General features: G+C 42.3%; 1 protein-coding gene across 3 annotated transcripts in view; it reads left to right on the top strand.

Moving 5' to 3' along the window:
• The window catches only part of COG7 (component of oligomeric golgi complex 7), a 50,336-nt gene that overhangs the window by 8,986 nt on the left and 15,422 nt on the right, over positions 1–25,928 (top strand). For all 3 annotated transcript variants that reach the window (XM_069734356.1, XM_069734357.1, XM_069734358.1), the window contains exons 5-9: positions 1,656–1,824; positions 4,362–4,444; positions 11,693–11,815; positions 13,839–14,037; positions 24,248–24,375. In XM_069734356.1, the coding sequence (XP_069590457.1) occupies positions 1,656–1,824; positions 4,362–4,444; positions 11,693–11,815; positions 13,839–14,037; positions 24,248–24,375 (702 nt within the window). The remainder of the gene's footprint in view (positions 1–1,655; positions 1,825–4,361; positions 4,445–11,692; positions 11,816–13,838; positions 14,038–24,247; positions 24,376–25,928) is intronic.

Genomic DNA, 25,928 nt, shown 5'->3' with positions numbered 1-25,928 from the left:
TCACAAGCTCCTTACTCAATGCCATGTGTTTCAGCCCACTTTACTTAAGCTGCAATTAACAGCATAACCAATGAAGCTGAGGTTCTGAGATCCAAGGGTCTGTCCCGCACTGTTGCACAGACCATGCTGTGTGCTCATGAGATCCTACTTTCACTGGTGTTAACAGATGGACCTTCATCACATGATTTTCTCTGTTTCTATGTTTCTTTCTTCAGTCTGCTCTGGATGAAGGCCAGGTTCTTGTCTCTTCCATACTTTTTCATTGCACCCTGGTGTTTCACAAACCATTAAAGACTTTCCTTTGGGAGTGAATCATGGTGCCCCTCCTTACAGACACCCAGCAGAACCTTGGAACCACAATCTTATTGTTCCTCCTCTCCTGGAATCTTCCTTTGAGCCTCTTTGCGCCTTCTCTCCATTGTTACTTAAATGAATGATAGCATTTATGGACATAACCTCCATTTGCAGGGTATTTGAGCTCGATGCCCTTTCCTTCAGGGCTCTCTTCCTTCTTCTCCATCAGGACGTCCCGTGCTAGCCTTTCTTCTAAAAGTGGTCTTTGCTTTCCATATCATTGAGAATATCGTCCTCCCCTATTTTTGCCCATTTTCTATTCATCTTCTGAAGTGCTTTCTCTCTGCTGTCTGGATCTGGTTAAAGCCAGAAGCCCCTATATGTCAGTTATGGAAGCCTTCTGGCGTTCTGATTATCTACTTATGATCCCTGATGGCTACAGAATAGCCTGTCAGCCTCCAAAATGACCCTTTACAAATGTATTAGATTGGCTATTGTGTACTTTTACATGGCCAAGGACAAATCCTCCCTTCGGGTTACAGCTCATTCCACATAGGCAGTCCGGTATCAGGACTGTTTTTCTCAGGTCTGCAAGGCTGTTGTTTTTTTTCCTTTCTTGGGACTGCTCAGTAACATGTCATGGTCCTATGTTCCCCAATATTTTTAGCTTTAAAATTGGATTTTTGTACTTACTGTAAAATTCCTATTCCTGTACTCTTGGCCAGGGGTCAGGTATGTTGTCTGTGTTTTTCATCCCTGGGTTCAGGTTATCTTGATTTAGAATTTGTTTCTGATTTTTGGCTTTCTCTCCTGATCTTAATGAGGACGTTCTAAGGGGCAGATATGGCCCATCAAGCAAAGACCAGTCTTTTTTTTGTATCGATTGTCAGCCTCCTAGTGGCATTGCCTTTACTCACGGTCCTCTGCCCTCACCCCACCCCCAATATGCTCAGCGAGAAGTGGATATTTTTTTAGACATCAGGCTAACCCCTTTTAAAAACTAAATACAATTACATTCTTGAAATCTTCCACTGCTGCTGGTTTCTGCATGATTCATGGCCGATCCTTCAGGTAGTGACGTCTTATCCATTGAGACGTCCTGACGCTAGCAGCCAGTCGTGTAATGGCCTTGCGAGCTTTTGTCACGAAATATACTGTCTCTGTGGATTAGACATCACTGGAGGTAAGGCGGTGCTGCATGCAGCACAGGAAATAGTCGTTTTTAAAATGGTGAGTATATTTAAAATAAATATAGATCTTTTTTTTTTATGAACCGTAAATGTGTCTTCTAAAGGAGACCCTTTGATTAATTGTGGTATTCCTATAGGTGAGCAATAAGACCATGTCGTTCTCTGTTACAGAACATAACTGTGATCTCTGAGAAGCTGACCAGTATGCAGGTGAGCCTTGCTATGCTAGTGGATACCCCAGATTACTCAGAAAAATGTGTATACCTGGAGGCTCTGAAGAATCGATTGGAAGCTATGTGCAGCCCCCAGATAGTCGCAGCCTTTAACAGCCAGTCTACAGGTAAGAACATTGGGACGCCACAGCAACTGCCTATTGTAACCTCAAGTATGGACTGAAAATCTCAGGATAGGCACACAAGATATACAGTTTATCCTCTAGACCCCATACGAACATAATGTGTATACTCCGCATGTTCAGATAATATAGTGACAGCATTGCTTTTCACAATCCTGCACTCCAAAAACTCTCCTTCAGAGGCAGAAAGACCTCCATGTACTAACTTATTGAATGGTAAACCCCTTTATCGCACATAATGGACTAACAGGCTACAGATTGTGCACCCCTGCTTTGTATGTCTATGTACCTTTATTTAGAACTAGATGGTGGCCCGATTCTAACGCATCGGGTATTCTAGAATATGTATGTATGTATATAGCACAGGCCACGTAGTATATAGGAGCCAAGCAGTATATAACACAGCCACGTAGTATATAACACAGCCCACGTAATGTATAGCACAGGCCATGCAGTATATACCACAGGCCACGCAATCATACCACAGGCCACGCAATCATATACCACAGGCCACGCAGTCATATACCACAGGCCACGCAGTCGTATACCACAGGCCACGCAGTATATAACAGCCCACGCAGTATATAACACAGCCCACGCGTTATATAGCACAGCCCACTTAATATATAGCACAGCCCACGCAGTATATAACACAGCCCACATAATATATGGCACAGCCCTCGCAGTATGTAACACAGGGCACGCAGTATATAACAGGGCACACAGTATATAACAGGGCACGCAGTATATAACAGGGCACGCAGTATATAACAGGGCACGCAGTATATAACAGGGCACGCAGTATATAACAGTACACGCAGTATATAGCAGGGCACGCAGTATATAACACAGCCCACGCAGTATATAACACTGCCCACTTACTATATAGCAGTGTTGGCACCATATCCCTGTTAAAAAAAAATAATTAAAGTAAAAAATAGTTATATACTCACCCTCCGGCGTCCAGCGAAGCTGACCCGATGCGCGCGCGGCTGCTGCCAGCTTCCGTTCCCAGAGATGCATTGCGAAATTACCCAGATGACTTAGCGGTCTCACACAGGGTTAATAGCAGCGTTAACAAAGTGCATTCCACCGCGGCATAACGCGTTCTGTTAACGCTTCCATTAACCCTGTGTGAACGCTGACTAGAGGGGAGTATGGAGCAGGCACCGGGCGCTGACTGGACGGAATGGACTAATTCTCGGCCGGACTGTGCCCGTCGGTGACTGGTTGCGGCCGCCAATCAGCGACGCAGGATTTCCGTGACAGACAAACAGACGGAAGTGCCCCTTAGACAATTATATATATAGATAATAACTGGTTTCAACAGCAGGTGGCACTGTTGACCTGAGAAACACCTGTCTGCAAGTACAGGGAAAATTCTAGTTGGGCCCTGGCCAATTTTCGTTTTTGCTTTTTCGTTCCTTTCTTCCAAGAACCATAACTCATAGCTGTCTGAGGGTTTAATTATTGCAGATGTAGCTTTGAATGACACTATTAATTTTATATAATTTATTGAAAAATGTGCAAAAAAATTCAACTGCACCGAAATTGTAAAAAAAAATAATATATATATATATATATATATTTTTTTTTTTTTTTTTTGGGGGGGGGGGGCGTTTACTATACAGCTTAAATTAGTTTTATATCTTCATGGTTTAGACTTCTCTAGACGCAGCGATGCTAAATGTGTTTATTTTCTTTTTCTTTTTTTCTTTTTATTGGAAGACGGTTAAAACTTTTGTCTTTTTTTCATATATACCGGTATACACTGTATTTTTAAAAACTGTGCAAGTTACTTTATACTTTATTTTTAGGCCATCAGGTGACTTGAATATGTGATTATTTTATCGCTTGTACATCTCTATGAATGAGCATTTAGAAGTGGGGATGAATAATAGATAGTGCTGGCTGAAGATTTATTTGACTATCTCACATCTGTGGCCAAATAGTGAACCTTACACATGATGATGATAGTAATTTTCCTGGTATAGCGCCATCTTGATTTTTCATGTATCATTAACAAATAATTTGACTGAGGGGTTGGGATGGGGAATATCACCATTACTGGAGGCTTTCATCATATTTTTATATACTTGGAGATGGAAATACCACTTTAAGATCCTATCCCAATATGTAGTAGACAAAATAGTAATAATATTAGCAAATACTTCCAATTAAAAATGTAATATAGTTCTTCAGATTTGCTATGTCGCTCACCCCATGTGCAGGGCACTGCAGCTGCTTAGGTATCCATGGTTACAGCCACCCACAGTTAGTTCTTAGTGATCATAACCATGGATATTATTACAATGCCCTGCACATGGGGTAAGCGACATAGCGAATCAGAAGAACTATACTACATTTTTAATTGGAAGTATTTGTTACTATTATTATTATTGTTATTACTATACCTACCAGATATTGAGATAGGATTTTGGAGATGGCAATACTCCTCATTTTCTTCTAGCTGACATGGATCCTTAATCTTTTCCTCATTTCTTTCTTATTTATACTCACAGACCAGGCAAAAATCTTTGTGAAGGTGTTTAGTGAGATTGACCGGATGCCGCAGTTACTGGCGTATTACTACAAGTGCCACAAGGTATGTGTGATAGCCTAGCTAGAATTCAAGCACATCAGAAACTTAACCCATCCTGTGCCTTCTGTTTTGTCAATATGGAGAGTCAGAATAATGATCTCTAGTCATTCCCAAAATACAAGCGGGGAAACTACAAATAAAGCTGAGCAAAATGAGGATGATCTTAATCAGAAAATGCCCACTAATTGTGGCCCTGCGGCTCCATTGACTTACAGCAGTGCTGCCATCTGGGACATTCATGGCATATTGGCAGGATGTTCAATAAATGTTCAATAGACAGTGACTGCACCAGCAGAATAGTGAGTGCAGCTCTGGGATATAATACATGATGTAACTCAGGATTAGTAATGATTAGTAATGTATGTACACAGTGACTGCACCAGCAGAATAGTGAGTGCAGCTCTGGGGTATAATACAGGATGTAACTCAGGATCAGTAATGAAATGTATGTACACAGTGATGGCACCAGCGGAATAGTGAGTGCAGCTCTGGAGTATAATACTGGATGTAACTCAGGATCAGTAATGTATGTACACAGTGTCTGCACCAGCAGAATAGTGAGTGCAGCTGTGGAGTATAATACAGGATGTAACTCAGGATCAGTAATGTAATGTATGTACACAGTGACTGCACCAGCAGAATAGTGAGTGAAGCTCTGGAGTATAATACAGGATGTAACTCAGGGTCAGTAATGTAATGTATGTACACAGTGACTGCACCAGCAGAATAGTGAGTGCAGCTCTGGGGTATAATACAGGATGTAACTCAGGATCAGTAATGTAATGTATGTACACAGTGACTGCACCAGCAGAATAGTGAGTTCAGCTCTGGGGTATAATACAGGATGTAACTCAGGATCAGTAATGAAATGTATGTACACAGTGATGGCACCAGCGGAATAGTGAGTGCAGCTCTGGAGTATAATACTGGATGTAACTCAGGATCAGTAATGTATGTACACAGTGTCTGCACCAGCAGAATACTGAGTGCAGCTGTGGAGTATAATACAGGATGTAACTCAGGATCAGTAATGTAATGTATGTACACAGTGACTGCACCAGCAGAATAGTGAGTGAAGCTCTGGAGTATAATACAGGATGTAACTCAGGGTCAGTAATGTAATGTATGTACACAGTGACTGCACCAGCAGAATAGTGAGTGCAGCTCTGGAGTATAATACAGGATGTAACTCAGGATCAGTAATGTAATGTATGTACACAGTGACTGCACCAGCAGAATAGTGAGTTCAGCTCTGGGGTATAATACAGGATGTAACTCAGGATCAGTAATGAAATGTATGTACACAGTGATGGCACCAGCGGAATAGTGAGTGCAGCTCTGGAGTATAATACTGGATGTAACTCAGGATCAGTAATGTATGTACACAGTGTCTGCACCAGCAGAATACTGAGTGCAGCTGTGGAGTATAATACAGGATGTAACTCAGGATCAGTAATGTAATGTATGTACACAGTGACTGCACCAGCAGAATAGTGAGTGAAGCTCTGGAGTATAATACAGGATGTAACTCAGGGTCAGTAATGTAATGTATGTACACAGTGACTGCACCAGCAGAATAGTGAGTGCAGCTCTGGAGTATAATACAGGATGTAACTCAGGATCAGTAATGTAATGTATGTACACAGTGACTGCACCAGCAGAATAGTGAGTGCAGCTCTGGAGTATAATACAGGATGTAACTCAGGATCAGTAATGTAATGTATGTACACAGTGACTGCACCAGCAGAATAGTGAGTGCAGCTCTGGGGTATAATACAGGATGTAACTCAGGATCAGTAATGTAATGTATGCACACAGTGTCTGCACCAGCAGAATAGTGAGTGCAGCTCTGGGGTATAATGCAGGATGTAACTCAGGATCAGTAATGTAATGTATGTACACAGTGACTGCACCAGCAGAATAGTGAGTGCAGCTCTGGAGTATAATACAGGATGTAACTCAGGATCAGTAATGTAATGTATGTACACAGTGACTGCACCAGCAGAATAGTGAGTGCAGCTCTGGAGTATAATACAGGATGTAACTCAGGATCAGTAATGTAATGTATGTACACAGTGACTGCACCAGCAGAATAGTGAGTGCAGCTCTGGGGTATAATACAGGATGTAACTCAGGATCAGTAATGTATGTACACAGTGACTGCACCAGCAGAATAGTGAGTGCAGCTCTGGAGTATAATACAGGATGTAACTCAGGATCAGTAATGTAATGTATGTACACAGTGACTGCACCAGCAGAATAGTGAGTGCAGCTCTGGGGTATAATATAGGATGTAACTCAGGATCAGTAATGTATGTACACAGTGACAGCACCAGCAGAATAGTGAGTGCAGCTCTGGGGTATAATATAGGATGTAACTCAGGATCAGTAATGTAATGTATGTACACAGTGACTGCACCAGCATAATAGCGAGTGCAGCTCTGGGGTATAATACAGGATGTAACTCAGGATCAGTAATGTATGTACACAGTGACTGCACCAGCAGAAGAGTGAGTGCAGCTCTGGAGTATAATACAGGATGTAACTCAGGATCAGTAATGTAATGTATGTACACAGTGACTGCACCAGCAGAATAGTGAGTTCAGCTCTGGGGTATAATACAGGATGTAACTCAGGATCAGTAATGAAATGTATGTACACAGTGATGGCACCAGCGGAATAGTGAGTGCAGCTCTGGAGTATAATACAGGATGTAACTCAGGATCAGTAATGTATGTACACAGTGTCTGCACCAGCAGAATAGTGAGTGCAGCTGTGGAGTATAATACAGGATGTAACTCAGGATCAGTAATGTAATGTATGTTCACAGTGACTGCACCAGCAGAATAGTGAGTGAAGCTCTGGAGTATAATACAGGATGTAACTCAGGGTCAGTAATGTAATGTATGTACACAGTGACTGCACCAGCAGAATAGTGAGTGCAGCTCTGGAGTATAATACAGGATGTAACTCAGGATCAGTAATGTAATGTATGTACACAGTGACTGCACCAGCAGAATAGTGAGTGCAGCTCTGGGGTATAATACAGGATGTAACTCAGGATCAGTAATGTAATGTATGTACACAGTGACTGCACCAGCAGAATAGTGAGTGCAGCTCTGGAGTATAATACAGGATGTAACTCAGGATCAGTAATGTAATGTATGTACACAGTGACTGCACTAGCAGAATAGTGAGTGCAGCTCTGGAGTATAATACAGGATGTAACTCAGGATCAGTAATGTATGTACACAGTGACTGCACCAGCAAAATAGTGAGTGCAGCTCTGGGGTATAATATAGGATGTAACTCAGGATCAGTAATGTAATGTATGTACACAGTGACTGCACCAGCATAATAGCGAGTGCAGCTCTGGGGTATAATACAGGATGTAACTCAGGATCAGTAATGTATGTACACAGTGACTGCACCAGCAGAAGAGTGAGTGCAGCTCTGGAGTATAATACAGGATGTAACTCAGGATCAGTAATGTATGTACACAGTGACTGCACCAGCAGAATAGTGAGTTCAGCTCTGGGGTATAATACAGGATGTAACTCAGGATCAGTAATGAAATGTATGTACACAGTGACTGCACCAGCGGAATAGTGAGTGCAGCTCTGTAATATAATACAGGATGTAACTCAGGATCAGTAATGTATGTACACAGTGTCTGCACCAGCAGAATAGTGAGTGAAGCTCTGGAGTATAATACAGGATGTAACTCAGGATCAGTAAAGTAATGTATGTGCACAGTGACTGCACCAGCAGAATAGTGAGTGCAGCTCTGGAGTATAATACAGGATGTAACTCAGGATCAGTAATGTAATGTATGTACACCGTGACTGCACCAGCAGAATAGTGAGTGCAGCTCTGGGGTATAATACAGGATGTAACTCAGGATCAGTAATGTATGTACACAGTGACTGCACCAGCAGAAGAGTGAGTGCAGCTCTGGGGTATAATACAGGATGTAACTCAGGATCAGTAATGTAATGTATGTACACAGTGACTGCACCAGCAGAATAGTGAGTGCAGCTCTGGAGTATAATACAGGATGTAACTTCGGGTCAGTACAAGAATAGTAAGGAAAAAAAAAGCATGTTCTCTTTTTATGTACCGGTATATTGCATATAGGTTCTAAAATATTTTATGGCAAAGCTCCAGTTAAAAAAAAAATAACAAATGTCCTACACACCTATTAAAAAATTCTGTATATGTGAACCCATATTTTAAGAACCAACATCTAATGCACTATTGGGGGTACCAGTAAATTGTACATAATCTTATATTTACCACCACAACAATTCTAGTGAAGTATAAACAAATTATTTAGTGAAAAATATCAAAACTTTATTATTATAAAATATGATTGCAAGTACAAAACATATCAATGCAATTATTAGTGACGAGCATGCGTGCTCAGATAAAGTGTTATCTGAGCATGCTCATGTGTTAATAGAGTATCTTTGGCGTGCTCCTATAATATGTCCGAGTCCCTGTGGCGGCTGCATGTCTCCCGGCTGTTCAACAGCAACAACACATGCAGGGATTGCTTAACAAACAGGTAATCGCTGCATGTGGATGTCAAACACCTGCAGGGACTCGAATATAGTATTTGAGCACACCGAAGATACTCTGTTTACACACGAGAATGCTCGGATAGCACTTTATCACTAATGATTGCCCTTCAAAAAAAACATAAAACCCAATTAAAGGAAGAATGGGCAATGTGGTCAGAAAAGCATAAAAAATACACAAAATTGCAAGTAACATTATTAGGTTAGTATAGATATGATATAGATGAGCAGGAACATTAATTATATGTGACAACCCTGATAATAACAATATAAATGTCCCTGGAAGACTGTGCCACCAACTCAGAAACAATTCTATAGGTATATATAGCTGGAAGCAATGGGAGATAGCCCCTTATATTGGCGCCTACAGATGAAGTCAGTGTGTGAATAAGTCATGATGCCCTCCATGTGCCATTAGGAAACAGAAGAGCACACTGCCCGAGTGCCCCATGCCGAAGCTCCACTTAGAAAATAGGCAGATGCCCTACACATGGGGAATGTTTCAGCTGCTTTATCTGTGACTACTGAAGAGTAATAGAATCATTTTGGAATATCTCTGATTCTCCATAGTAATGTTATTATCTTGGGAAACCTTTGTGGTTGCAGCAGTGAGCCTGGGGTGGGGGATGGGACGTTGCCTTTATTCCCGGGGACTGTGCCTGCTTATTAAGTGTTCTTGCTGAGTAATAGGTGGACGTGAATGTCCTGTATAAGCCATGCCAGGCTCTGGGAGGTGTGCTGTGTCCTGTTATATCCCTGGACAGTACATACTGTAGCCTGGGCACCCTCAGTGACACGCCTTTGCCCGCTGCCAGCTTCTCCTGTGTGTGAATAAGCCCTGACCCTTCTTTGCTCACACAGGAGATTATTTAGAATAGGTCATTGCCGATAACTTGTAAAGGCTTCTTATCTTCATACGCTGACGTTCCCTATAAAACATTGGGTACATTGCGTCCGCTGTGTGGTAAGATCGTGGCCGTACCCTCGTGACACCTGTGCGGTGTTGTGCCACAGCTCTTAATCATTGCAGTGTAAATCTGAGACTGGTCCATGTCATTAGTCACTTTAAAGATTTAATTGACCTCCTTAAGGCGTTGTGTGGTCAGAGGAAGCCCAATGAAGCCATTCAGAGTCATCGGTGGGGTGTCCTCCATTCAGGATCCCTCTCCATTAGTCTTAGCACTGAGCTGCTACCACCAGACTGAGCGTTAATTACTTGGAAAGCCCTTTGATTCTTTTCTACCCTTTCTTACACCATACAAAGCCCCCCAAAATTAAATCTCCCCTAAGGCTGGTTTCACATTTGCGTTTTTTTTTTTTGCGTTTTTGAGGTAAAAAACGCAAAAAAAAGCATGCATTTGTTTCTTCTATATTTAACATTAAAAACGCATGTGTTTTTTTGCATGTGTTTTGACGCGTTTTTGCAACGCATTTGTTTTTTCTCTGCATGCGTTGTGTTGCAGAAATGCAACATGTAGTAATTTTTGCGACGTTTTTTTTTTTGCTGCAAAAAAACGCATGCGTTTTTTCGCGGCAAAAAAAACTATTGATGTCTACGTAAACACATGCGTTTTTAAGCACATGCGTTTGTTTGCGTTGAAAACGCATGCGGTTTTTTTTTTTTTTTTTTAAACAGAAAACACACTGATATGCCACCCCCCACCATAAAGGTGATAAAGGGATCCTAACCCTAAAGGGATCCTAACCCTAACCCTAAAGGGATCCTAACCCGACCCCTAACCCTACCCCTAACCCGACCCCTAACCCTATAGGGATCCTAACCCTACCCCTAAAGGGATCCTAACCCTAATCCCTTTAGGGTTAGGGTTAGGATCCCTTTAGGGGTAGGGTTAGGATCCCTATAGGGTTAGGGGTAGGGTTAGGATCCCTTTAGGGTTAGGGTTAGGATCCCTTTAGGGGTAGGGTTAGGATCCCTATAGGGTTAGGGGTAGGGTTAGGATCCCTTTAGGGTTAGGTTAGGATCCCTTTAGGCTTAGGGTTAGGGTTAGGATCCCTTTAGGCTTAGGGTTATGATCCCTACCCCTAACCCTAACTATTTCTGTTTATAGTGGGTTTTTTACTTTATTTTGATGATTGGCAGCTGTCACACATTTCTCAGCATGCGTTTAAAAAACGCAAACGCATGAAAAAACGCATGTAAACACGTCAAAACGCCGCATTTTTTTCACCACATGCAAAAACGCATGCGTAAAAAAAAACGCAGCGTTTGCACGCGTTTACATGCGTTTTTTTCACCATGCGTTTTTTTTTTTTTTTTTTACGCATGCGCTTTGAAACGCAAGTGTGAAACCAGCCTTAGTTTTTTTTTGTTTTGTTGGGCTGGTGTTTATTGTGACCTGGTTCATGATTCTCCAGGCCGGTATGATATTAATGAGTGTTGACTTATTGGAAATGTCTGATCTGACACTATTGATTTGCAGCGCTGGGGTCTTGGCTCTGACCCATGGGGGCACCTACATGGGGTTTGCTTGTATGTTCTCCCCGTATATGGGTGGGTTTCCTCCTAATTACTGCTAGGTATGAAAGCCCCACTTAGGAAACTGATCTGCATGATGAGAACCTCTGTACAGCGCTGCAGAATATGTTGGTGCTTTGTAATATCATCATTGTCTTTGCTCTTACGTAATACTGACTCAATCCTCCCCAATAGGTTCAGCTGATATCCGTGTGGCAGGAAGTTTGTCAGAACGAGACGTCCCTGGATCGACAGCTGACGGATTTCTACGACACCTTGCTGAGCACATGGCACACTCAGCTGCAGTGGGTCTCTCAGGTATGTCACGTCTCAAGAAGTCGAAAATAACATTTACTGCATTTTTCGCCCTATAGAGAGCTCCTAGAAATTGGCCATTTTTCATGTTACAGCCAGGCGCAGGGACTGGTAAGCAGCTCTATACCAGGAGGACCCCACTAACCAGCAGTCCTCCCATCACGCCGTGGCTCCCCTCTTCACCATGGCTGTTAATCAGCAGGAGGAGCCTCAGCTTAGGGGTGGACATATTGGGGTAATGTGTGGCCACACAGCGGCCCAAGGGGTAATGGGGCCCATTTCCAGATGGAATTATACATTATGATGAGCTGTTGGACTGCAAAGGGCCCAAATACTGTTTTTGCACAGGGGCCCTTTTCTGCCAGTGTTTCAGCTCTTGAAGGCAAGGATTCCTAGTTTACTGTTGATCCTATAAAATATTGGAAAGTAAGTAATCCATTGCCGGATACAGGGCCTCTATCACTGCCATATTTAACCAGAATCAGTCAGCAGGTTTTATCAGCAGTCAGCAACCAATTCTGTGTAAATGGTAACATTTTGGCTTCCCCTAGTGGGAGTCGAGTAGCTGACCACATACAGATCTATTATTTTCTAGTAAATAGACTAAAGCCCTTAATCATCAGCATAAAGTGTGATCTCGCTCTTCCTCTTGATCCCTGGGAAGCGTGCAGGATCCGCCACACTTGGCTTGTTTTTGGCAGACCCACTTCATGAGAAAGGGTGTTTTGTGGATAAGCTTTGTGAGAAATCAGATTTTTCCATTGTTAGACGATACAGCGGTCTCAGAGACTGAGCATTTCTGCCATCTTCACATTCAGTTCGCTCCTGCGTGCGGACGCAGCGGGTCTGACATTGGGCAAAAGCCATTCAAAGTAAATAGTCCCGAAAGGTAATTACAGCAAATAGGCGTAATTGAAAATGTCACCCCTGCAGAAGTTTAAAGCGAGTCCCTGGGAAGTGGAAAAAGGTGGATTGTGATGCAAATGAGTCCGGACCCCGTCCTGATCTCCGCTTCACTGCTCCCTCTCGATGTGAGCACTTGATAAGTTTCATGACCCGTCCGCCGGGCACCTGCGCTCTGAACCTTCTGTACTAATTGACCCTTTCTTATCTGATGTACATGCAGCTTTCCACAGTCTCATTATCCCACATCCCATAATATCACTCAGCCCCTCCAGGGATCCAGGTCATTTTATAGCTCCACCTGCAGTTTAGGGATGCTGGACAGCAGGAAACCCTCTTCCTCATTCCCAATACTCTCCAGGTTTTATGACAATGCCCTTTCATGTGATTTTTTTTTTTTTTTCATTTAATAAGTCTCAACCTAAAAGATTGTGATCTGACGTGCAGTAATGTACGGTAGATAAGTATCAATTTTGTCTTTGTCTCCCATAGTCATGCCGCCACTTTATAGGTTTATGCAAATCTACACCTGTCGCACTGCTATAATGGGATCCTGGTGACCTTGCCTTTTATATGGGGGATTCCCAGCTAGGGCATTAATGCCTGAAAGGGAACCTGTCACCATGAACATACAGTAGCTGCCAATAAATATCTTATTGCAGATTGTTAAAGGGGATGATTTAGGATTAGGAAACAGCAACAGTGCCACACCTGTCCACTGGTTGTGTATGGTATTGCTGCTCAGTTCCTTTCACTGCCATAAAGCTGCAATACTAGACAAAACCATGAACATGTATGCCTGCCATGTTTTTTTTTTTTTTTTTTCTTAAATCCCGCTCATCCCCTTTAATTAACCTGTGCATGCTCTCTTGTAGATAGGAGATTACACTGCCATGTAATGGCAGCTATACTTCGGTTCACCTCGCAACAGTGCAGTAAAGCAAGTCCTTTCCTATAGGATGTATTTTGGAATAACCAGGGGGTGAGCAATCAGAGCCCCATCCTATCTACCCCTAATAAGGAGGACAGATCCATAAGTAGCAGCTTGTTGATGGTTTCCAGGTCTCATATATTAATGTTCTTCTTCAGTGCACACGTCACAGGATTTGTCTTGTCGTCACAGATATTTAAGAAGCCTCATGAAGTGGTGACCGTTCTGCTGATACAGACTCTGGCCGCCATGGTACCATCCATCCCCGTCTGTCTGAGCACGGCCATGGAGCGGACGAGCCCCGAGCTTTCGCTCACTACTTTGCTGGAGCTTTTTAAGGCCACCGGTCACTTTGCTAAGGCCTTAGAAGCCGCCATTATGCCCCATATCGGTAAGATGGCCATTTTTACACCTGGATATGTTCATTATTCCATCTTTCAGTTTTTTTGTTTTTTTTTGTTTTTTTTTCTTTTTTCTCCATTCTAAATTTTAGGTGATTGATGAATATTATGCCTGTTCCTTTAAACAGTTGTCACATTAGTACAACCCCTGTGTGTGTTTCCATTGAGGATATATGGAGGACGTAGAAGCGGGCCCCCGTATTCCTGTATTAACCACAGCAGAGGACCACTCTGAATCTCGAGGACCAATCATTAAGGCTTTGTGTATTGAGGACGCACACTCGTTTGTTGGAAGCATTTTGAGGTGTTAACTGCTTAGATGTTCTGCATAATTCACAAGGATCAATACTTATCCCCTGACCGCCATTCTTTCCAGTGGCTTTCATGCTATGGCAGTTAAAGGGGTTGTCTCCTATCCACTGGATAGGTAATTAAAATATAGTCTAAACACACACTCACACTCTCACACACACACACTCACACACACACTCACACACACACGATGCACATATCACTTTTTTTTGTCAGTAGTTGATAACTGTTGCATGTGGAATAACCCCATTACATAAATACCCTTATAAAATTACTCAGGGGCCCTAAAGTCTCTATTTCCACAGTTTCCAGGTGAGAGAAGTGTCACCATTTAGTTAAAGCCGTTGTCCAGCATTAACCCCTTAATGACCGCCAATACGTCTTTTAACTGACCTGAGATATAAGAGAATATCCTCCCCATACAGATGACAATCCAGCATCTGTCGGTTGTACACTATAGCTGACAACTTGCTGTACCAGCCACGATCAGTATTTGCACCATCTAAATCTGTTTAACCCCTTAGATGCTGCTGTCAATAGTGACTACATCATTATAAATGGTTAACAGTGTGTGGGGGCTTCTTCTTTGTCACAATTGGTGCCCTCAGATCATGATTTTGTTGTCCTGATGTTTGCCATGGCAATTCATGACCAAATAGTGGCTTTAGAGTCTGACGGCTGTAGTAATCTGTTTAGAAGTTAAAGGCATTTAGGTGGTAAAAATACACATTTTCATTTCTGTCATACCACTTTGCATTAATTCCTGTAAAGCACCTGAAGGGTTAATAAACTACCTGACAGCCGTTTTCAATTTGTCTAGGGGTGCTGTTTTTAAAATGGTATCACGTTTGTGGGTTTCCCAATATATGGGACCCCTAAAGTCACTTCAAACATGGATAAGTCCCTAAAAAAATAAATTTTGTAAATTTCTTTGAAAAAATGAAAAATTGCTGCTACATTTTTAATCCTCCTAAAATGCTAATAAAATAAAATAACATTTTACAAATGGTGCTGATGTAAAGCAGACATGTGGGAAATGTTATTTATTAATGGTTTGCTGTTGTAGGACTATCTGGATTAAAGGGATAATCATTCAAATTTAGAAAATTGCTAATTTTTTAACATTTTTCTCAACTTTTTGATATTTTTTATAAATAAACACAAAAAATGTTGAACAAAATTTACCATTATCATAAAGTATAATGTGTCACGAAAAAACAATCTCAAAATCACTGGGATTTGTTGAAGCGTTGCAGAGTTATTACCACATAAAGTGACACTGGTCAGATTTCAAAAATTTGGCTTGGTCACTAAGGGGTTAATCTACAAGCTGTGACTGCAGACTTGTGAATCCTCACATTGTGCGTACTGCGCGCTGTCAGGATTCTCCAGCTCTGGGAAAAGGCAGCCATGTGGCCACAAGTATGTGAGCTGCATACTCCTGGACACATTCCGACTAGACGTGTCCGGCCTCGCTCAGTACACGTGTATTTAGCAACACGCCACCTATGTAGGTGGCAAGTGAGTGCACATATGCAAATCACATACTTCATGCGCCCTGCACCTTAGAGGCCTTACAGCATTCGCTGTACACGATGTGAGGGTTTACAAGTCTGCAGTCACATAGGCGACATGTCTGCAGTCACTCTCAGGCTGGACATCCCTTTTAACTATCCATTAGAGGATTTCCAGACACTTTGTGATGAGCGAGCATGCTCGGATAACACCTTATGACAAATAGTGATGTCTCTGACTTATGCCGTTCTATAGACATATTATAACATACGTTACATACATCCTCCCATAGATTGCCATGTTTAGAAAATGAAAAAAACGTATCATTCGCTGTGCACTTTTTTGGTACTGTATATAGTAACACAGTATATTGTACCTGCTCACCTTACTGGCCCAATGAAATGCAATGGGACCTTTTTTTTGGCTGCCATAGGGTGAATGGATACATGACACACTGACACACGGTATGTGCCGATAGCTTTCCTGGCAGGCACGGCTAATGGACACCCTAAAAACCGCCTTAGAAGGGTGCTATCTTTTATATATATATATATACTGTGTATATATATATATATATATCTATCTATATATATAGTCCTTTTTTTTTTTTCCTGGCAGGCACGGCTAATGGACACCCTAAAAACCGCCTTAGAAGGGTGCTATCTTTTATATATATATATATATATATATATATATATATATATATATATACTGTATATGTATATATATATATATATATATATATATATATATATATAGATATATGTATATATCTATCTATCTATCTATCTATCTATCTATCTATCTATCTATATATATATATCTATATATATAGTCCTTTTTTTTTTTTTCAAAAGATTCCTTATTTCACCGGAGCTGCACAATCACCTACGGAGCTGGAAATGGCAACGTAGAGGATGGCCCGGACTATAGCTGGTCCGTGCTGCTGTTAAGGGCATGGTCACTAATGCCAGTCATTTATTTAGGGTGTTATTGCGCACAATCCTGCACCATAATCCTTTTCTTTCCTGCAAAACTGAAGGTTCACTTTAAATAATAATGCCTGGAATGGAAAAAGCTTTCTGTTGCGTAATGTCAGGAGGGGAATGTTCCCTTACTACAGAAGTACTGTCTGGCCTTGTTCAGATGGTGTCATGCTCTGTTTCTCCTTAAAGCTCCTTGTTCTTGTCTCTCAGACGTTCGCATAGCCGATAGTGTTGGCTGATATCCACGGTAAAAGTTGTAAGAACACTACGGCTCCGCTCCCTCCCGTGTGTAGCTGAATTTAACTCTGAAGCTTTCCTGACTTGTGAATTCCTCCCTTATGTAGAAATAATGAAGGTAGATTAATGTGTCCTCTTTAGATATTACACTAAACTGTTTGTAAATGCCAAAGTGTCCCACCTGTTCCCTAAAATAGAATTTTGTGAGAGGTTTTTGGATTTCAAGCATAATTTTTCTGATACAGAGCTCTAAATCCCCAGCAGTATCCCTTTCGCCGCCACTAGAGGGAGCTCTGGGGCTTACTATATGTGAGCTCCTAAGTGCCCTCTTCTGGTGGCTACAAGGATAATTTTATATTTTCTGTATTTGTTTTTAGAAAAACTGGGCTCCAGTTCTTTTAAAGATATATTTACTCCCCAGAAAGAAAAATGGTGGTGTTAAAGGGGTTGCCCACTACTTTCAATTAACCCCCAATGTTTCCCCCCAGGGCCCCTAATGAATTTTCTAAATACCTTCTGTTGTCGTTTTCGCCTGTGAGCGGTGCTATGCCGGCGGCTGAGTCCGGGTCACGTGACCCAAGGCTGCAGCTGTCGCTAATTTCCGCCGACGTCACGTCAATTTCCAGACTCTGGAAATTGACGTGACGTCATGAGCAGGCGTGACCAGCCTCCAGACAGCGGTCACTCATCAAGAGTGACTGGGCTGTGGGCGGGGGTCTGCCTGCAGGCGGGGCTGGGGTCTGCGGGCAGGCGGGGCTGGGGTCTGCGGGCGGGCGGGTCTGCGCGCGGGCGGGGCTGGGGCCTGTTGTCTGCTGGCCGGCGGGGCTGGGGTCTGCTGGCCGTGCTCATGTGCTGAGACTTGCGGCCTGTGCGGCGGGGGTCTGTGCGGTGAATCTGCCGGCGGTGGATCTGCTGGCGGTGGGGGTTCTGCGCAGTGGGTCTGCGGAAGGTACTGGAGTGTGTGGTCGGGGCGAGGGGGTCTGCAGGGCTGTGCGGTGGGTCTGCGGGGCTGTGCGGTGGGTCTGCTTCGAACAGGGGTGTGTGTTTCTGTCTCATTGGTGTGTGTGTGTGTCTCTGTGTGCAGGCATAGTCCGATGGGAAAAGTCCCATCGGGCTATGCCTGCTACAGTGACAGTGAGTGGCAAATTAGCCAATGATGGGACAGTAGTAGTCCCATCATCCGGCTAATGTGTTGAATGTAAAAAAAAAAAAAAAGCACACACACATATACAGTACATACAACATGCATTACACACATACAGTATATACACCATGCAACATGCACCATGCGACATACACCATGCAACATACAACATGTGACATGCGACATGCACCATGCAACATACGACATGCACCGTGCCACATATATAACATACATACAGTACATACATTAAACATAGAGTACATACTCACCATCACCTTGATCCCGAAGCCAGTGTCATCTGTAAAAATTATTAAAATAATAAACAAACAATATACTCCCTGATCCGCAGATATCCAACTAAAACGAGTGTCCCACGACGATCTCCCGTGGAGAGCAGCAGCAGCAGTATCCTTCCACAATGTATTCCTCACAATGTATTCATCCGCCCCTGTGAGAAATAGTCCCTATTCTGACTTGTGGCACTGCTGTGTGTGAAAATTCTCACACAGCTTTGCCATAAAGTGAGACTCTGAACTATAGTAACCTCAGTGATACTGAGGGTCCTATAGAGCAGTGACATCACCCGATGTCACTGTTCTATAGGGGAAATCGTCGTGGGACACTCATTATTAATTGGACTACGGCGGACAGGTAGTATACGGTTTATTATTTAAATTTTTTTGCAGGCGATCGAGTATGGTAAGTATGGCGAAATTAAGAATAATAAAATACTTTTTTTCTGGCTGTGTCAGTAATTTTTTTTAACCCTTTCACTACTATAGGATTAATAATGGATAGGCGTCTTATTGACACCTCTCCATTATTAACCCAGCTTAATGTCACCTTACAATAGCAAGGTGACATTAACCCCTTATTACCCCATATCCCACCGTTACACGGGAGTGGGAAGAGAAGGGCTAAGTGCTGGAATTGGCGCATCTCACGGATGCGCCATTTCTGGGGCGGCTGCGGACTGGTATTTGTAGGGGGGGGGGGCAATATCCATGGCCCCTCTCTAGGCTATGAATATCAGCCCGCAGCTGTCTGCGTAGCCTTTCTGGCTATAAAATATAGGGGGACCCCTCATCATTTTTTGGGGGGGGTCCCCCTACTTTAATAGCCAGTAAAGGCTACGCAGACAGCTGCGGGCTGATATTCATAGCCTGGGGGGGCCATGGGTGTTACCCCCTTCACAGGCTACAAATATTGACCCCGGCCGTCGGCTTTCCCTCTCTGGCGCAGAAAAATGTGCAGGAGCCCACGCTATTTTTTTAACTGAAAAATTGTTCATTAACCCCTTTCTGCCAGCTGACGGAATAGTACGTCAGCTGGCAGTATCCCTCGCTTTGAGGTGGGCTCTGGCGGTGAGCCCACTTCAAAGCCGCAACATGTCAGCTGTTTTCAATTAAAAAAAAAAAAGTTTACATGATCGCTAAACGGCGTAGCGAGAAAAAAAATCAAAAGCCAAAATTATGTTTTTTTGGTTTGCATTAAAATGAAATAACGGGCAATCAAAAGAACGTATCTGCACAAAAGTGGTATCATTAAAAACGTCAGCTCGGCACTCAAAAAATAAGCCCTCACCCAACCCCAGATCACGAAAAATGGAGACGCTACAGGTATCGGAAAATGGCGCAATTATTTATTTATTTTTTTTATGGAAACAGGAACAGTGAACAAGTCTGTAAGAACATGTTCACACACCACCAAGAAACCTGAAGACACAAAAGAGAATGGTAAAACCAAAAACACTCAGTGTCTCTTGTGTCTACAAGACTGGGGAGTTCCACCACTCCTCTTGGGCTAGCTGCACAAAAGCTGTTCTGCCCTGTATGCACACATGGATTTTTCCTCTCTGAACCCTGTTCACACAGGTTATATACAGATGATCAGGTTTTTAAATACATCAGATAGGGATTGCATACATTAGTTAGGACTGCTCTGATAAGGGTATATCGTGAAGATTGGTAGAGCAGCTTAGTATACATTTTTTGCAAAAAACGTATCAACCAAATACCCTGTTATTTACATCTTTTACTAGCACTTGCGGATTACTGCAAACATTTTTTCAAACTGAGTGTTTTTGGTTTTACCATTCTCTTTTGTGTCTTCATTTATTTTTTTTAGCAAAGTTTGGAAAAAAAATTTCACCACTTAGATAAAAAATAATCTAGACGTGTCTGGTGTCTATGAACTCGCAATTTTGCTTCAGGTTTTGGTGTGGTTTTGATGGGTTTTTGGTGTGGTTTTTGCGCGGTTTTGATGCAGTTTGTGGTGTGGTTTTTGCGCGGTTTCACAGCATTTTTTATGCAGTTTTTGGTGCGGTTTTTGCATGGTTTTTATGCGTTATTGAATGAGTTTTTGTATGCATTTTTGAAAGCTAAATAAAGTATTATTGAACACAAAAAAAAAAGATTTGTGATGTCATTATTGTCCAACCTCCTCTTTTACATTTGTCCAAACCACACTCCATTACACACACAGATAGACCGATAGATGGTAGATGAGATGGATAGACAGATCTACATATAGATCGATCTATAGATGCATACATCTATCTATTCATATATCTATCTATTGATAGATGTATGAATAGTGTAGGGTGTGTGTCCACTGTCCAGATTACATCCAAATTAGCTGCAGATTGGATGCTGTGTACTTGTAGTCCCATGAGATGATACCTGCACACACACAGACCCCCCCCCAAAGACCCCCGCACAGACCCGCACACACACCCTGACAGTCCCGCACACACCTGAACAGTCCCGCACAGCGCCGCACACACCCGAACAGTCAGCAGACCCCGCCCGCACACACCCGAACAGTCCCGCACACACCCGAACAGTCCCGCACACACCCGAACAGCCCGCACACACACAGTCACTGTCCACACACTTCCCTCCTCCCGAACTGCAACGTTTCTTGGACCCACATCCGCAGCAAAACTGCAGATCTTTTTTACATCTGCAGTTTTGCTGCGGATGTGCCCGACTCAATGCAAGTCTATGGGTGCAGAAACGCTGCAGATCCATACAAAAGAAGTGACATGCTGCGGAAAAAAAATCTGCGTTTCGGTGCGGCTTTTTCCGCAGCATGTGCACAACAAGTCTGCGGCTCCCCTAGACTTACATTGGTTGTGCACAACACTGCGGATTTAATGCAATCCCGTGCGGCAAAAAACGTTGCAGATTTGATTGCAGATCCGCAGCATGTGCACACAGCCTTAGCATTTAGTGAACCAAGCAAAAAAGCAAAGCAAAAAAACAAGTGTGGGATTGCACTTTTTTTGCAATTTCATCACACTTTGAATTTTTTTTCACATTTTCTGTTACACGACATGGTAAAACCAATGGTGTCGTTCAAAAGTAGAACTTGTCCCGCAAAAGATAAGCCCTCACATGGCCATATTGACGGAAACATTATGGCTCTGGAAAGAAGGGGAGCGATAAACGAAAAAAGCTCCAGGGGTGAAGGGGTTTAGAAACATGGATATGGACATATCTATGGAAATAGATATATAGATATATCTGAATGTATCTATCTATCCATCCATCCATCCCATATCTATCTATCTATCTATCTATCTATCTATCTATCTAACTATCTATCTATCTATCTATTATCTATCTATCTAATTCCATCTATCTATCTATCTATCTATCTATCCATCCATCCATCCCATATCTATCTATCTATCTATCTATCTATCTATCTATCTATCTATCTATCTATCTAACTATCTATCTATCTATCTATTATCTATCTATCTAATTCCATCTATCTATCTATCTATCTATCTATCTATCCATCCATCCATCCCATATCTATCTATCTATCTATCTATCTATCTATCTATCTATCTATCTATCTATCTATCTAACTATCTATCTATCTATCTATTATCTATCTATCTAATTCCATCTATCTATCTATCTATCTATCTATCCATCCATCCATCCCATATCTATCTATCTATCTATCTATCTATCTATCTAACTATCTATCTATCTATCTATTATCTATCTATCTAATTCCATCTATCTATCTATCTATCTATCCATCCATCCATCCCATATCTATCTATCTATCCCATATCTATCTAATTCCATCTATTATCTATCTATCTATCCATCCCATATCTATCTATCTATCTATCTATCTATCTATCTATCTATCTATCTATCTGTGTGTAATGGAGAGTGGGTTGGACAAATATAAAAGAGGAGGTTGGACAGAATTGACATCACAAATCTTTTTGTAGATAGAGGGGGAGAGGAGGGAGGGGTTTGGGTGTGTTTTTGGAGGGGGTGTGCTAGGTTCGGGCTTAGAGGCCAGTGCAATGCATCATGGAACTTGTAGTATTAGAGCACAATAAGTCAGGAGAAAGGAAGTTGTCGATTAACTCCATGAGAGCTGGATCCAGCACTGAGGATGTGCTGCTACAGCATGATAAAAGGTAATATTGCTAAAATAAGCACAGTGGATGTTTTCAGTGGCACATAATAGCAAGATTTATGAAAAAAAAAAAAGTTATAGTAGTGGACAACTTCTTTAAAAGTCTGTGTCAATTACAGAAGTTGAAGACTGAGTATAAAGAACCTTGTGAAGTGTTAAATGGATGTTTAAGTTCTAATATTAATTTCCTGTCCTTGAGATAGACTATCAATATCCCATCTTCGCAGGCAACGGCACTCCCATTGGCACATTTACCTCTAGCGCTGATAGTGGCTGTGCCTGGTATTGCAGCTCATCCTATTTACTGCAGTCACCAGTAACATGCAAACACCGTTAGAAGTCAATGATACAATGGCCTCTTTTCTAGCAGTATCATATTTGAGCTATAACCGAGGCTTATGAGCTTTACAAGAAAGCAATGTGTGTGATAACGAGCTGTGTACCCAGTGCGGTATGTCAGATGTGAGTCTACGGGACCGCCAACGTAAAATATTAATACAGGGGACACGCGGGAAACACGTCATACTGCCAACGTGGATGTCTAAAATATATAATTAAGCCTTATTAATGTTGTCAAGGTGGCAAACAATCATGGTGGATTTTGCAGGAGTTCTTCACGTGCATTTGTGGACGCTCCCAGTGTCCATCCCTTACACAGGATCTAATTAATAACGCCTTATATTGTCTACGTGGGTCTTGCAGGGGGTCCTTTCATGAAGAAACTTCTTGTTGTAAAGTTTGTGATGTTTGTGTCTGGGCACATACAGCTGACCTTCTTCCTTGGTGCCAACTTCCTAAAATCTGAAGTGCCATCTTTATTGGCATTCACCTGGGGCACTAAACAGATGTCCGAATTGGATGCAGACCAGAGATCATTGCCTAAAGAAGCACCCCTCCTCCCATCAAAGTTTTTATCCTAATATATTGCAATCACCATATTATACTGCACTGTGTGCTTACACTTGCTCGTTTCCCCCTTCTACCTAGCTAATACTTCTCTTTTCCATTAGGTCTATGACATCGTATGATTAAAACCAAACTAGCTGAATCCTTCTAAGGTCTATGGAGAAACAGGAGGTTAATTTTCCCAGTATGAGGCAAAAGGAGGGAGGAGGGAGCAGCTGGGGCAGGAGATAAAGGGGAATGATAAATGCAGGGACAAGAGACTTCCTGTTTCTACATAATGCAGAGAAAAAAGAAGAATTTACTGGGTAGAAAGGCAAAATGAGCAATTGTAAGTACACAGTGCTATATAAAATGATGATTGCAATATATTAAGGGGAGAAAAACTTTGATGGGAGGAGGAGACGTGCTTCTTTAAGATGAAGACATTTTAAGTACTAGGAAAATGCACAGCCTATACCACACAGCTCTCTTGATAAGAAATGTAGATTAGACGCTCATTGCTTTCTGGTTGATGCCACCAAAGTCATTTTGTTGCCCGCTACCATTTGCATTGTTTGCTAAGTAAATTCTGTGACCAGAACACTTGATTTGCGTGCTTTTTCCCCATATATCATATTCATTGCTATTCATGGGTTTCTGTGTCAGGGGAGCACAGCATTGTGAAGGTGACGGAGCTAGTGGAGGCCGTGTATGGAGCGTACAAGCCATTCCAGCTGAAGTACGGGAGCCTGGAGGAGTCACACCTGTTAATACAGCTGAGCGCTATTCCTCTGGTAAGACAGATGGCTCTTAATGATCCTGATCAGTGGTTAATGGGCACACAGTGTTTCACCACACCCGGGAATTAAAATGGTGGCAATTGTAGACTTGCTGCCTTATCTTACATACTGTGATGACTTACATATTCCCATAGATTGATGCTTGTAGCCATCTTAGGCTCCTAATGGCTCTGCAAAATGGAGTTAAACATTTGCTGAGTGAAAGGTGACACTCCACACTCTGCCGACGTGCCACAACTCAGTAGAATTGACTGGCTTGCATATTTAGGGTGGTCTGCATACTGCCTTTTGGGAGGTGCAGTATTCTTTAGTAGCCATGAGAAAGCCCTTAATCAACGAAGGGTGATGTGCAATAAATGATTCCCCTAGAATCTCCATTCTAAACCCATTCCAGATGATCCCTTGGGGTCTGACCTTCTGCAGCCTCTCATGGTGAGGATGGAGATCCCTTCTCCCCCATTTGAATGAGCAGTGGTGTTCTCCATTCACTATGTATGGGCTGCGCTGCTCACACATGGGCATTGTCGCTCCCATACACCTACAGAAGTGAATAGATTGGTGCTCAATTCTCACAAACCTTTGGGGCCCCCATTTTTCAGATCATACGGGATTAAAGCTGATCATACATTTATCAGCTATCCTGCGAGTAGGTCGCATAACCCGGTTAAAATGGTGCAATCAGTGACCAGAGCTAGTGATAAAAATCACCCCCCTATACCATTGTGCCCACCAGCTATAACATGAAAAAAATACAGTCATTGCAACTCTGCTGGTGCCCATTTACTTTGGAAGAATGTCGACGAATTCTGCCTACCGAGCGTGCTCTGCCAATTAAAGTGCGCCCACTAACTTTTTTTATTCTTTAAATGTGTGTGTCCATGCATGCTCTGTAGTGCGTGTGTGCTAATATATTCTCCTGCTCTATACAATGTGCAGCGCCGTTCTTATCTGCTTTTTCACCGTTCTGACGCTCCGTAGATTTTCATTATAAAATTGACTCTCAGGTCACACAGAGCGGCAGCGTGACCAGTCTGCAGAGCTGAAGCGTCACAGAGAAGAACGGCGCTGGACACTGGAGAAATTGGCCGTGGGTGACCATATCAATACACACACACTACGTTATATGCACGGACACACATATTTAATGAATATAAAAGTTAGTGGGATGGGGAAGTTAGTAAGATTGAAACGTTTTTCTTGGAATTACAAAAAAAAAAAAAGGAAACGAAAGAATAAATTAAAAAAAAAAAAACATTAATAAAGTAAAAAAAGAAAATCATTACTCACCTGGTGAAATCCCCGCGACACCCAATTTCAGTGGGTCTAGCTAGCAATCTAATCTGTGTGGGGGTTTCCCAACTCTTTCTTTTAGAGCAAAGAAGGACTGGGCATATTGAATTTACATGCCCGATTTTTGTATTTATTTTTTTCTTGTATTCCCTGGAGATAAGTCATTGCCTGAGGTGTCTGACAACTTTTTATTTCCAAGTAGACGTGCATGCTCAGCCAAGTATGTGTAGAAGAGTCCAGAGAGATAGATTGTAAGT

Source organism: Ranitomeya imitator, chromosome 7, assembly GCF_032444005.1.
Source record: "Ranitomeya imitator isolate aRanImi1 chromosome 7, aRanImi1.pri, whole genome shotgun sequence".
Lineage (NCBI taxonomy): Eukaryota > Metazoa > Chordata > Amphibia > Anura > Dendrobatidae > Ranitomeya > Ranitomeya imitator.
This window is presented reverse-complemented; position numbering and strand designations above follow the sequence as displayed.